The sequence below is a fragment of the Pan troglodytes genome, chromosome 20 (genome assembly GCF_028858775.2).
Source record: "Pan troglodytes isolate AG18354 chromosome 20, NHGRI_mPanTro3-v2.0_pri, whole genome shotgun sequence".
Classification (NCBI taxonomy): Eukaryota; Metazoa; Chordata; class Mammalia; order Primates; family Hominidae; genus Pan; species Pan troglodytes.
The window spans coordinates 45,665,973-45,678,994 of record NC_072418.2 but is presented as its reverse complement, the minus strand read 5'-3'; the positions used below and the strand labels follow the sequence as shown (position 1 = coordinate 45,678,994).

The 13,022-nt window shown below is 47.4% G+C and overlaps 1 protein-coding gene across 1 annotated transcript; it reads left to right on the top strand.

Annotated features, from left to right (window-relative positions):
- Positions 1-711: 711 nt before the first annotated feature.
- LOC468898 (pregnancy-specific beta-1-glycoprotein 8) lies at positions 712-12,517 on the top strand. The gene is made up of 5 exons (XM_016946915.4): positions 712-1,278; positions 2,520-2,885; positions 8,529-8,807; positions 11,546-11,824; positions 12,225-12,517. Exons 1-5 carry the CDS (start codon positions 1,215-1,217, stop codon positions 12,515-12,517), a joined length of 1,281 nt encoding a protein of 426 aa, XP_016802404.2. The 5' UTR covers positions 712-1,214.
- The last annotated feature ends 505 nt before the right edge of the window (positions 12,518-13,022 follow it).

Here is a 13,022-nt window from a genome sequence, read left to right as displayed (position 1 = left end):
CACAACTCACCCACACACGCCCCCTCAGGTGTGAGCAAGGTCCCTCCAGACAGGCTCTCTGGCCACTGCCTGTTCCTCCTCTACACACAGCAGCTTGGCCAGGTCAAAACCCTCAGGACAGACCCCTGGGTATGTCAGCACATGGAGGGCTGAGCCCATGATGGCCACGGAGTAAGTTGGGATGAATCTCTCCAGCTCTGAACCCCTGCCCTGTCCCGGGCACCCCCTCCTGCGTCTCAACGAGCCATCTCCCTCGGGGTTCCTCGGTAACTCCCCACTTCCTCCTGCACCACAACGGGGAAGGTGTGGTGACCACAGGACAATCAGCTGGGCAGAGAAGAGAGGACATCAAAGATGGTCAGGAAGAACATGAGAAACCCTGAACTCCAGCTCAGCCGCCAGAACCCAGGGAGCCATAGAGTGACCGAGAACTGTCCCTTTAACTATGGGACTCACAGCCCCCACTGAGCAACCAGCACAGGCCTCTCCTCCCAAGAGGCATTAGAGATTCACCCTGCACACCTCCAGGAAGGACAGTTTCCTCTGGGACACCCAGGTCCTGAGTGTCCATCCTTGGAAGCTGCAGCCAAGCTAGACACGATTAGAGAAAGGAAGGGTCCCTCTCACCAGGCAACACACAGCTCACCCACAGCACAATGGGGTGTCACTGTGACAGGGACCTGGTGCAGCTCCAGCCTCCTGCACTGAAGGGGAGAGCCAGATGGGGATGAAAGAGGCCAAAGGGCATGAATGTGCACCCCGACCCAGAGCCATGGGGACAGCAGGAGGCTGAGGCCCAGGACTCTGCTTGCCCAACCTGCAGGGTATGTTTCTGACTGTGTGGGTCTGTGTGTGTCTCTTCTGTGTGTGTGTGTGTGTGTGTGTGTGTGTGTGTGTGTGTGTGTCTTCACAAAGTGTGTGTTGAGGTTTGGTGAAAGAATCACTGCTGAAAAAGGCAGAGGCCTCCACAATTCCCAGGGACCTGAAACACAGACAAAAGGAAAAACAGGAGGGACAAGGAGGCAGGACTGAGAGAGGAGGGGACAGAGAGATGTCCTGGGCCTGACCCCGCCCATGAGCTTGAGAATTGCTCCTGCCCCGGGAAGAAGCTCAGCGCAGAAGGAGGAAGGACAGCACTGCTGAGAGCCGTGCTCAGGAAGCTTCTGGATCCTAGGCTCAGCTCCACAGAGGAGAACACACAGACAGCAGAGACCATGGGGCTCCTCTCAGCCCCTCCCTGCATGCAGCACATCACCTGGAAGGGGCTCCTGCTCACAGGTGAGGAGAGAACTTCCTGGGAGAGGACAGGAGGAGGAAGCAGAGTGACTGGATGGGGTCTCCTGGAGAGGATGGGGTTCTAAAAAATGAAAGAAGCCAGCACTTTGAGAGGCTGAGGCGGGTGGATCATGAGATCAGGAGTTCAAGATCAGTCTGGCCAACACAGTGAAGCCCTGTCTCTACTAAAAATACAAAAATTTAACCAGATATTGTGGTGTGCTCCTCTAATCCTAGCTACTCGGGAGGCTGAGGCAGGAGAATCACGTGAACCCGGGAGGCAGAAGTTGCAGCTAGCTGAGATAGTGCCACTGCACGCCAGCCTGGGAGACAGTACGAGACTCCATCTCAAAAAAAAAAAAAGAGAAAAAAGACAAAAAGGAAAGAAGGCTCTGTTGGAGTCTGGATAGGGGAAAATACACCAGAGAGGGACAGGGGTCAAAACAGGAAAGTCATATTGAACCAGAATTGGTAAGAGGTAGGAAAATCTTAAGTGTTCTGTTTTCCTGATTAATCATCTGGGGCCACCACATTTTGAAATATGATAATAATAACTGTATCAGATGACACTTCACATAAAAATATACACAGGGCATGAAACACTGTCCTCAGCAAGAAACCTCAACAATTGGGGGGAAAAAAAACACCAAGGGCGTGGAGGGCCCTGAGAACTCTCACATCTACAGGAGTCTGCAGCCTGTTCCAGGCACTGGGGTGCAACCAAGATCACAAAAATCCCTGTCCTCATGGAGCTCACGCTGTCATGGGGGGGAAGACACACATGCAAAGAGATCTAGAATGTAAGGTCAGGTGTTGAGAAGAACCCTGGAGGGAGCAGAGCAGGGAAAGGTCAGAAAGGGAAGACCCAGGGTATCTGAAGGAGGTGTCAGGAAAGAAGTCTAAGGATGCCCTGATGTGAGCAGGACCTGAGGGCAGTGTGGGGGGGGCCGTGCGGACCCCTGGGGAAGAGGATTCCAAACAGAAAAATGCCAAGGTCAGAAGTGTTGAAGGAATGGGGGGTCATGCTGCTGACCTTGACCTAGTAGGATAGTAGGACACACACACATACACACACACAAACACACATGCCCCTTTTGTGTGTGTGTGTGCGTGTGTTTGTATGTGTGTGTGTGTCTGTGTCTTCAAGGCTGAGGACTGAAGAGAACTTCTCAGGACCCAGGGCCCCATCTTTTCACACCAATACATAGGTCTCAACATTGACGGATGCTCTCTCCACCTCCTAGCATCACTTTTAAACTTCTGGAACCTGCCCACCACTGCCCAAGTCACGATTGAAGCCCAGCCAACCAAAGTTTCCGAGGGGAAGGATGTTCTTCTACTTATCCACAATTTGCCCCAGAATCTTACCGGCTACATCTGGTACAAAGGGCAAATGAGGGACCTCTACCATTACATTACATCATATGTAGTAGACAGTCAAAGAATTATATATGGGCCTGCATACAGTGGACGAGAAACAATATATTCCAATGCATCCCTGCTGATCCAGAATGTCACCCGGGAAGACGCAGGATCCTACACCTTACACATCATAAAGGGAGGTGATGAGACTAGAGGAGTAACTGGACATTTCACCTTCACCTTATACCGTGAGTGATTCCACATGATCCCTGGGTATTGGGGGACAGGGGTCACTTCTACTTCACACACACAGGATTGTCAGGCCTGGACTGTGCCTGTGTCACTCTCTGCACTATGTCCCATGCTGGGGTTTGGGCATTTAGTGCAGGACACACACAGAGGAGACAAATTTCAACAGATCAGAATTCCTTTCCCGCATCCAGACCCTGCAGACACGTGCTACAGAGGAAGGACAGTCTGATGGGGGGGTTCAGCAGGAGGAGATCAGTCTCAGCCAAGCACATCATGCCCTCTTCATAAATTTGACCCTGAGAAAGACCCTGGAAAACTGAGTAGGGCTTGGCCTCAGGGGCCCCTGAGATGCTCTCAGAGAAGCTCAGCCCTAGAAGCCTCAACCCCAGACCCTTGTCCCTAAATCCTTGCTCCAGATAAATCTGAGGAGCCTGTGCTGGGGCTGGGTTGTGGCTTCTCGGGCAGGGCTTACTGGGACCAAGGATTTACCAGCTGTCAGAGGACTGTGTCTCCTGGAGCTGTTCACCAGCCAGGGCTCAGCCCTCAGAGCCTCATCTGGGCAAGGACAGAGCTTTCTTCACCTGACACTCAGAGTGGAGAGGACAGAAAGACAAGCTTTGTAGGCCATCAGACAACTGCCTTAGGAGGCTTAGGCCAGTCCATAGAAAGTCTAATGTCCCCAGAAGCAGAAATACAAGAGAGAAGATGTACCTGGTAGCAGCTTGTCCACAGGGATCTGACACAAAGGGGCTTTCTCATGGAAGCAAATTAATAATCAATGCTGTTTGTGTGAAACCTCCACTGTGCCAAGCATTAGGTCAGGTGACTGTGAATAATTTAACATTTATTCACAAATAGCATGAAAAGCCACTGTCCATTTGCCATTTAGCTTATCTGATTGACAGAAAACTGAGGTACAGGAAGACACAGTCACTGAGCCAGAGTCACACAATCACAAAGGGGAGATCAGGGTCACATAAGGTCTGTCCGCAGCCACAGGCCCATCCTCTCCTCCACCAGAAGTGAGGGCTTACTGGGTTCCAAGCACCCCATAGTCATTTATTGGCTCAAAACCTCTCTTCTTAGGCATCCAAACCTCAGAGGGGTGAGAGCAAATGGTCAGCTGATTAGTCTGTACTCCAGAACTAAATCACCTGCCTCAACCATCAGAGTCAGCGGAAAAAACATGTCCAGGCCTCCCCCTCAGATCTTAGCCCCCATCACTGAACCTGAAATCCTGTGTTTCCCAAAGTGTCCATGTCACTGTCATGAGAGGATCAAGGAGAGGACCTTGTTTTCTTTCCCCACTCACACCCTACACCACCACAGGCCGAGCGAGAGAGACACACACTCAGGAGCTCTCACATAACAAATGAAGGAATGGAATGAAGAAATGAATGATCCAAAACCTCTTTAGAGACTGAATCTTGCATGCAGAATCCTAGGAGGTTCTAGCCACACCTGTCCCTTGTCCTTCAGAGGCTGACAGCCATGTTTCATCCCCCCACTACCTCTTGCCCCTAAAGCAACCCCACCTCATGTAACTCTGAAGCTCTTTGGCCACCGGAGCTTTCTCGGGGCTCCTGGGTCCCGGACTGTGGAACTGGGAGCACCTGGTCCCTGGGGTCTCTGAAGTCAGTGTAGCCCTCACTGCTCACTGCCATGGTGTCTCTGCCTCTCTCTGCTTCTCTGTGTCCCTCATCTTCCTCCCACTTCATTCTGACTGGCAAGCCCTGTCCTGCACAGCTTCTTCCTCCACCCCTAGGCCTTCCCCAGACACTCCCTCTAATTAGTCTGGCTGTTCAGTTCCCTTGCCGCTAACACTGTGGCCTGGCCCACCTCCCAGGAAATAGGAAAGGTGCAGAAATCACCTGGAGTTGCCACTCCTGCCAGGCTTCATCTCGAGCCAATGACCCCAGGACACTAAGAGAATGAGCTTCCACTGTATTCCCAGCCAGGGCTCTTTCCCTTTGTGAGGCTGACCTGTGGACAAGACCATGGGACAGGGATAGGCAGTTCCTCCATCCACCCTTATCATTGCCAGACAAATTCCTCTGGCCTTCTACACACACACACACACACATACACACACACAAATTATTGAAATGGTGGTTTGTAGTAAAGAAAGATTTTAACGACTCCAAGTCTGCCAAACAGGAGGACAGAGGTTTATTATTACTCAAATCAGCCTCCCCAGTGGATCAGGGCTTAGAGATTTTCAAAGGTAGTTTCAGGAGCACAGGACTAAAAAATGAGTACTGCTGATTGTTTGGTGATGGAATCATGTGGGCAGGGGGAAATGATGTGTTAGTGCTTGAATCTGCCTCTAGGTAGGGACCACATGACTGGCTGAGCCATTAGTCATAGGTATGGATGAGGTCAGCTGGTTGCCAGAATGCAAAAGAATGAGAAACATCTCAAAAGACCAATCTCACGTTCTACAATAGTGATGTTATCTATAGGAGCAATTAGTTACAAATTTTGTAAACTCTTGCCAAATGACATCGGAGCAGTCAGGGATTATAGAAACTGTGCCAACATTTTAGCAGAATTCAGTTCCCTCCTATAATCTTAATCTCGTGGTCTTTCACTAGTTTTACAAAGGCAGTCCCTGGGCAAAGTAAGGGTGTTAGTTTTATGGAGGAACTATTATCATTCTTGCTTCAAATTTAAACCATAAACTAAATTCCTCCCAAGGTTAGCCTGGCCTATGCCCAGCAATGAGTGAGGACAGCCAGCCTGAGACTAGATGCCAGATGGAGTCAGCCATGCTAGTTTGCTGTCACTGTTGTAACCTTTGCACGGACTCACCAGGGTGTCAGAGGCTGGACAGGCCTGCAGTCCCCAAAGCCCATGGGCTCATTTCACTCGTGACTCCATCCTCAACCTGCTATGGAGCTCACATTCTCCAGTCACTTCCTAGAGACTTCTGGCTTCCTGTCAGGCATATAACAAGCTTGAAATTTGTCATTCGGTTCTAACACTAAGTAAAAAGCTGAACAAACTCAAAAGTCAACAACTCGTTAAACTCCCTCAGAGATGGCTGGGCACAGTGGCTCACACCTACAATACCAGCACTTTGGGAGGTCGAGGCGGGCACAAGGTCAGGAGATAGAGACCATCCTGGCTAACATGGTGAAACCTCGTCTCTACTAAAAATACAAAAAATTAGCCAGCCATGGTGGCGGGCCCCTGTAGTCCCAGCTACTTGGGAGGCTCAGGCAGGAGAATGGCGTGAACCTAGGAGGCAGAGCTTGCAGTGAGATGAGATCATGCCACTGCACTTCAGCCAGGGTGACAGAGCGAGACTCTGCCTCAGAAAAAAAAATGCTGTTAGAGGAATGAATAATGCTTTTGATGCTTACTGGTAGACTGCACACAGCTGAGAAAAGAATCCCTAGCTTGAGGATACATCAATAGAAACTCCCAAAACTGAAACAGGAAAGTTCAAAAAGAGTGGGGAAAAAAAGTGGAACAACATTTCAACTTCATATTTAATATTTTGTTTTGACAATAGCAATTTTTAAATTGCGTAGCTGTGGGACAACTACAAAGGCTGTAACATACACGTAATGGGAATACTGGTGGTTTTGGGGACCAGTTGGAGGTGGCCAGGTGGGTGCTAACTAATGGTTTTACTGCCTGTGCCACATACAACTGTTTCCTCATGATGATGCCGTTTTCATAAGTTGGAGTTCTGCGTGTGGGGAGACACACGAGCCATTGCCATCTCACTTAGACTCTTCCTAATTCACACAAACTTAAACTCTAGTGGTGTTTCCTGAGCTTAAGAGAAAATGAAGAAAGCATTTCACATACCTGTTTTGGGGTCCTCCCCATTTTTCCTAACTCTGCACAGAATTTAGAAGCAGGGAGTTCTTTCTATATTTACTAACATAACACACATCACTTCTTTTAATTTGGCGTCCTTCCTCCCTTTATGTAATTGACGCACTGACCAGTTCTGTCCTTTTAACGGGACTCTCTCTACTTAAGGAGTTGCTAATTTCAAATCACCTTTGGCATCTTTCTTTGACCATAATGTGATCCTGCTGGAATTCATGGCACACCTAAACCTTACTTTGGTCTCAAGAGAAATACTACTACCAGCAATTCATCTTAGATGTTTGGACCATCAGTAAAAATTTCCACTTATGAAAACATTTTAATGTTTCCTCCAAATATTTTTTGTTACTAGAGTCAGAACATAACATGAGGTCTAAATTCCTGACAACTTTTTGTGGGAAAATTACAGTATTACAAATTGAGCATCCCAAATCCAGAAATCCACAATCTGAAATGCTCCAAAACTCAACACTTCTGACCACTGATGTGATGCTAAAAAGAAGTGCTCACTGGCGCATTTTGGATTTTAAATTTTTCAGATTTGGGATGCTAAACCAGTACATATATGGCAAATATTCCAAAATTTAAAAAAATTAGAATTCCAAAACACTTTGTTTTAAGCTTTCTGCATAAGGAGCACTTTATCTGTATGAACTATAGACATGAGGCTGTACAGGAGATCTCTAGAACCTCCTTGTCCTGCATAACTGAAACTGCACAACCATGGAACAACGCCCTATTGCCCTGATCCCAGCTCATAGAAACTCCTATTCTACTCTCTGATTCACTCTGGAATCCACTGATATGAGGTACATAGAGTAGTCAAACTCAGAATCAGAGAGTAGAATGTCTAATGAGAGAAAGTATCTGCAAGACTTCTTCCCAAATATTGGTCTAATATCCACCAAACACATATGGTCCATGAGGGCCAGACTTCCATCATCTGTTCATGTTTGCCCTTTCCACCAGTCGGTTCTGCATTTGCAAACATCCACATGTATTTCCAGAAAGATCCACATGGTCCTCACCTGCCCTCTACAGGGGGAAGGGAGCATCATGGACCCAGAACAGGGAACGTGGTCTTGGTCCAAAGCTATCAGCTCTTGCCTGTCCCCTTCACTCTTTGTAGGTCATTCCTTGGACTCTGCTCTACCTTTAGAGGTCACTGGCTCAAGTCAGCCACTATGAGACACCTGGGAAAACTGCCCCACCTTGTGGCTCCACTGCCTGATGACTGAACTGACCTCCAGGCTTGACTCTGTTCTCCCCTGTGTTATTTCTGCTGAAGTACCCAGTCCCAGGCCAGGCTTTCCAGTATCCAAAGGGTTTAAAGACAATTGGAAGTTCCATCACCCATCTCTAGGATGTCCTTGGCAAGGGAAGCTGCAGAGAAAACATACCTCGGGGGAAAAAGTAAGACTGAAACTAAGAAGATTCCAGCACTGCATGCTCCAAGTGAGGACCACAAGGTGGGCCAGGCAGGCACTTGGAGATGGAGGGACTCAGAGAGGCACCAGGGGCTGTGACTGCTGGTCCTGTGTCTTTCCGTGACCCAATGCTGCTGCTCAATTCACACTTGAGAAAGTCTGTGCTTCTCCTACATGAAGCAGGCAGCCTCACAGCCTCTGAGCCCTCAGATTGCCCTGCATCTGTCTTGCAACACACACACCTGCCATGGGCTTTTAAGGACTTGGGTGGGCTGAGAGTTGGGAAATGCCAACTCTGATTGAAAAATGCCTTTGGAGGAATCAAAGGTGCCACACAGGGCAATCTTCTCTCTGTTTTCTGCACAGTGGAGACTCCCAAGCCCTCGATCTCCAGCAGCAAATTAAACCCCAGGGAGGACATGGAGGCTGTGAGCTTAACCTGTGATCCTGAGACTCCGGATGCAAGCTACCTGTGGTGGATGAATGGTCAGAGCCTCCCTATGTCTCACAGGTTGCAGTTGTCTGAAACCAACAGGACCCTCTTTCTATTGGGTGTCACAAAGTACACTGCAGGACCCTATGAATGTGAGATACGGAACCCAGTGAGTGCCAGCCGCAGTGACCCAGTCACCCTGAATCTCCTCCGTGAGTACTTTCTGTTCCTCTGGGAGCCAGGCTGCCATCCCAAATACACGTGGCCAGACACCAGGCCTCTCAGTCCCACTCAGGTCTAAGTACAGAGACCTTTACCCCTGGACATCAAACCTGGCCATGACTTTGTGTCCCAGGCAAACCAGAGTAGGCCTAGGCTTGATCAACAATAGGAGAAAAGAGGCTGCTCCTGTCATGGGAGACTCAGCGTCCACAGCTTGTGATGGGAGAAACAGGTGAATGTCTCAGACTCCAGATCAGTGAACACAGCTGGGATTTGGCTGGGACTTCAATGTTGTGACTTGGCTCACTGGGTCACTGTGATTGTGGCGCTTCCACAGACCAGATTTTCCCTTCCCTCTGACAATATCGCCTGTGACATTATTCTCTTTGCTCCACATGCCCTGCATGCCCCCACCATTTCCTCCTCATACACCTATTACCATACAGGGGAAGTCCCCAAGCTCTCCTGCCTCACAGACTCTCACCCACTGGCAGAGCATTCTTGGCTGATTGATGGGAAGTTCCAGCAATCAGCACAAGTGTTCTTTATCCCCCAAATCACTAAAACATATAGAGGGGTCTATGTCTGTTTCATCCATAACTCAGCCACTGGTGGAACAAATCTCATAATCAAGAGGATCATAGTCCCTGGTAAGTGGATCCCTGGAGCATTGGCACTATGTTTTCCAGTGAAGTCTATCTAGCTCTCAGGGAAGAGCCACCTGCCCTCTGCAAAGGGAGAGGGAAAATCAAAAACCCAGGACAGGGAATATGTTTCTGCTCCAAAACCACCAGCTTTTGCCTGTCCCCTTCACTCTTTCTAGATCATTCTGTAGACTATACACTAACAATGAACAATCTGAAAGGAAATTAAGGAAAGAATTTCAGTTCACATTAACATCAAAAGGAATAAAATATTTTGGAATAAGTTTAACCAAAAAGTCAAATGATTATACCCTGAAAACTACAAAAGATTGCTGAAACAAGTTAAAGACGATATCAATATATGGAAACACATTTAATTTTCATGGATTGGAAGAATCAATATTGTTAGAAAGATAATATTCCCAAAGTGAGTTGCGGATTCAATGTAACCCCTAACAGAATCCCAGTAACATTTTTTGCAGAATTAGAAAACTCTGTCCTAAATCTCACCTGACAGGCTCTTATTAATGACTGCCACAACAGAAACACTGAGAAAAAGAGGTAACCATGAAAAGGTGGAAAGTTCTGATGACATAGAAAATAGCAATCAGCCTTCAAAGGCTTCACATCCCAAAGCCTTCAAAAATATACGAGTGCGGCATGGCCACTATGGAATTCACCGAAAACTAATCACCAAGCTAGAAAAGTGGTGAGAGAAAAAAAAAGGGCAAGAATATCTTTGGCTTATCACCACCCACTTTTGCCTACTAATCTGATGCTGAAAAGAAATGCTCACTGAAGCATTTTAGATTTTGAATCTTTCAGATTTGGGATGCTAAACCAGTAAGTATATGACAAATATTTCAGAATCAAAAAATGTCAGAAATCCAAAACACTTTTTGTCCTAAGTCTTATGCATAAGAAATACTCAATCTGTGTGAACTGTAGGCATCAAGCTCTACAGCAGATCTCTAGAACCTCCCCACCTTGCATAAATGAAACTGCACACCCATGAACAACTTCTGATTCTCCCCACTCCCAGCTCCTGGAAACCAGCAGTCTCTTCTCATATTCACTCTGGAATCCACTTACATGAGGTCCCTAGAGTAGTCAAACCCATGGAATCAGAGAGTAGAATGTCCAATGAAAGAAAATATTTGCAAAACTTCTCTCCAAATTTGTCTCATATCCGTCAAACACACATGGTCCATGAGGACCAGATTTCCAGCAGTTCATTCCCACCCTTTCCACCAGTCAGTGCTGCATTTGCAAATGTCCACATGTATTTCTGGAAAGATCCACATGGTCCTCACCTGCCCTCTGCAGAAGGAGAGGAAACTTAAAGAACCCAGGACAGGGAACATGGTTCTGCTCCAAAGCCACCAGCTCTTGCCTGTCACCTTCACTCTTTCTAGATCATTCCTTGCACTCTGCTCTATCTTTAGAGGTCACTGGTTCAAGTAAGTCATCATGAAACACCTGCAAAAAACTGCCCCACCTTGAGCCTCCACTGCCTGATGACTGAACTGACCTCCAGGCTTGATTCTGATCTCCCCTGTGTTATTTTTGCTGAAACATCCAGTCCCAGGCCAGGCTGCTCAGTATCTTCAGGGTTTCAGGACCATGGGTAGTTCCATTATTACTCATCTCTAGAATGTCCTTGGAAATGGAAGCTGCAGAGAAATCACATATAGGGGGACAATGTAGGATGGAACTTGGAAGGGTCCCACCAGTTGCACATTCCAGGTAAGGAACCCAGGGTGAGCCAGCCAGTCAACTGATTAGGGAGGGACTGGGAGGGATACCAGGGGCTGTGACTCCCACTGACATGTCTGTCCATGACCCAACACTGCTGCTCAATTGACACTTGAGAAAGTCTGTGCTTCCCTAAGACAGAGCAGCTGGCATCATAGTCTTTGAGCCCTTAGATCATCATGCATCTGTCTTGTGACACATGCACCAGCTATTGGCTTTCAAGGACTTGGGTGGGCTGAGAGGTGGGAGATGCCAACTCTGATTAAAGGATGCCTGTGGAGGAATCAAAGGTGCCACACAGGACAATCTTCTCTCTGTTATCCACACAGCGAAGCTGCCCAAGCCCTACATCACCATCAACAACTTAAAACCCAGGGAGAATAAGGATGTCTTAAACTTCACCTGTGAACCTAAGAGTGAGAACTACACCTACATTTGGTGGCTAAATGGTCAGAGCCTCCCGGTCAGTCCCAGGGTAAAGCGACCCATTGAAAACAGGATCCTCATTCTACCCAGTGTCACTAGAAATGAAACAGGACCCTATCAATGTGAAATACGGGACCAATATGGTGGCATCCGCAGTTACCCAGTCACCCTGAATGTCCTCTGTGAGTATCTTTTGTTCCTTTGTGGGCCAGGACACCAGCTTAAATCAAAACGACCAGAGGCCAGGCCTCTCACTCTCTCTCCGGTCCAAGTATAGACACCTTTACTTCTGGACATCCCAGCTGGCCATGACTCCCTGCCCTGGGAAAACCTGGGTAGGCACAGCCTTAACCAAGAGTATAAGGGGAGTGGACGCTCTTGTCATGGGAGACTTGGGGCCCACAGCTTGTGATGGGAGAAACAGGTGAATACCTCAGGATTCGGCTCAGTGAATATAGCGGGGTTTTGGCTGGGACTTGAGGGTGTGTCTTGGCTCAGAGGGTCACTGTGTCCCTTTAAGAAACCAGGAGCATCCCCTTCCCTCGGATGACATCACCTGTGGCTTTATTCTCTTTGCTCCAGATGGTCCAGACCTCCCCAGAATTTACCCTTCATTCACCTATTACCGTTCAGGAGAAATCCTCTACTTGTCCTGCTCTGCGGACTCTAACCCACCGGCACAGTATTCTTGGACAATTAATGGGAAGTTTCAGCTATCAGGACAAAAGCTCTTTATCCCCCAAATTACTACAAATCATAGCGGGCTCTATGCTTGCTCTGTCCGTAACTCAGCCACTGGCAAGGAAAGCTCCAAATCCATGACAGTAAAAGTCTCTGGTAAGTGGATCCCAGTATCCTTGGCAACAGGGATTTAGGTGGAGTCTATCTGGCCTTCAGGGAAGAGTCAGGAAAACATTTTTATTCCCAGCCTGTGTCCCATGGGCATAAGCAAATCCCAAATTCTCCTCCTAAACCCTCCAAATTTGTCTAAGAACTTTGAAAACTTTAACAAACAGGCTGATATCTTCATAAAATTCCCAGCCTAGACCAAGCAGGAAAAACATTGATTTCATTGAAATAATTGATAATAATGAGGATAATGTTTTTATGATTTTTATTTGAAAATTTGCTGATTCTTTAAATGGTTTGTTTTCTACATTGATGGAATTTTCCTCTTTTAAACTATCTGTAGCTTATAGCAGTTCAATAAACTATACCGCAGTTTATTGAACCGTAATTGAAATATTTACTTTTGCTTTCTACTGACTGCCCCAGAATTGGGCAACTATTCATGAGAATTGATATGTTTATGGTAATACACATATTTGCACAAGTACAGTAACAATCTGCTCTCTTTCTAACAGGTCACATTTGAAATCA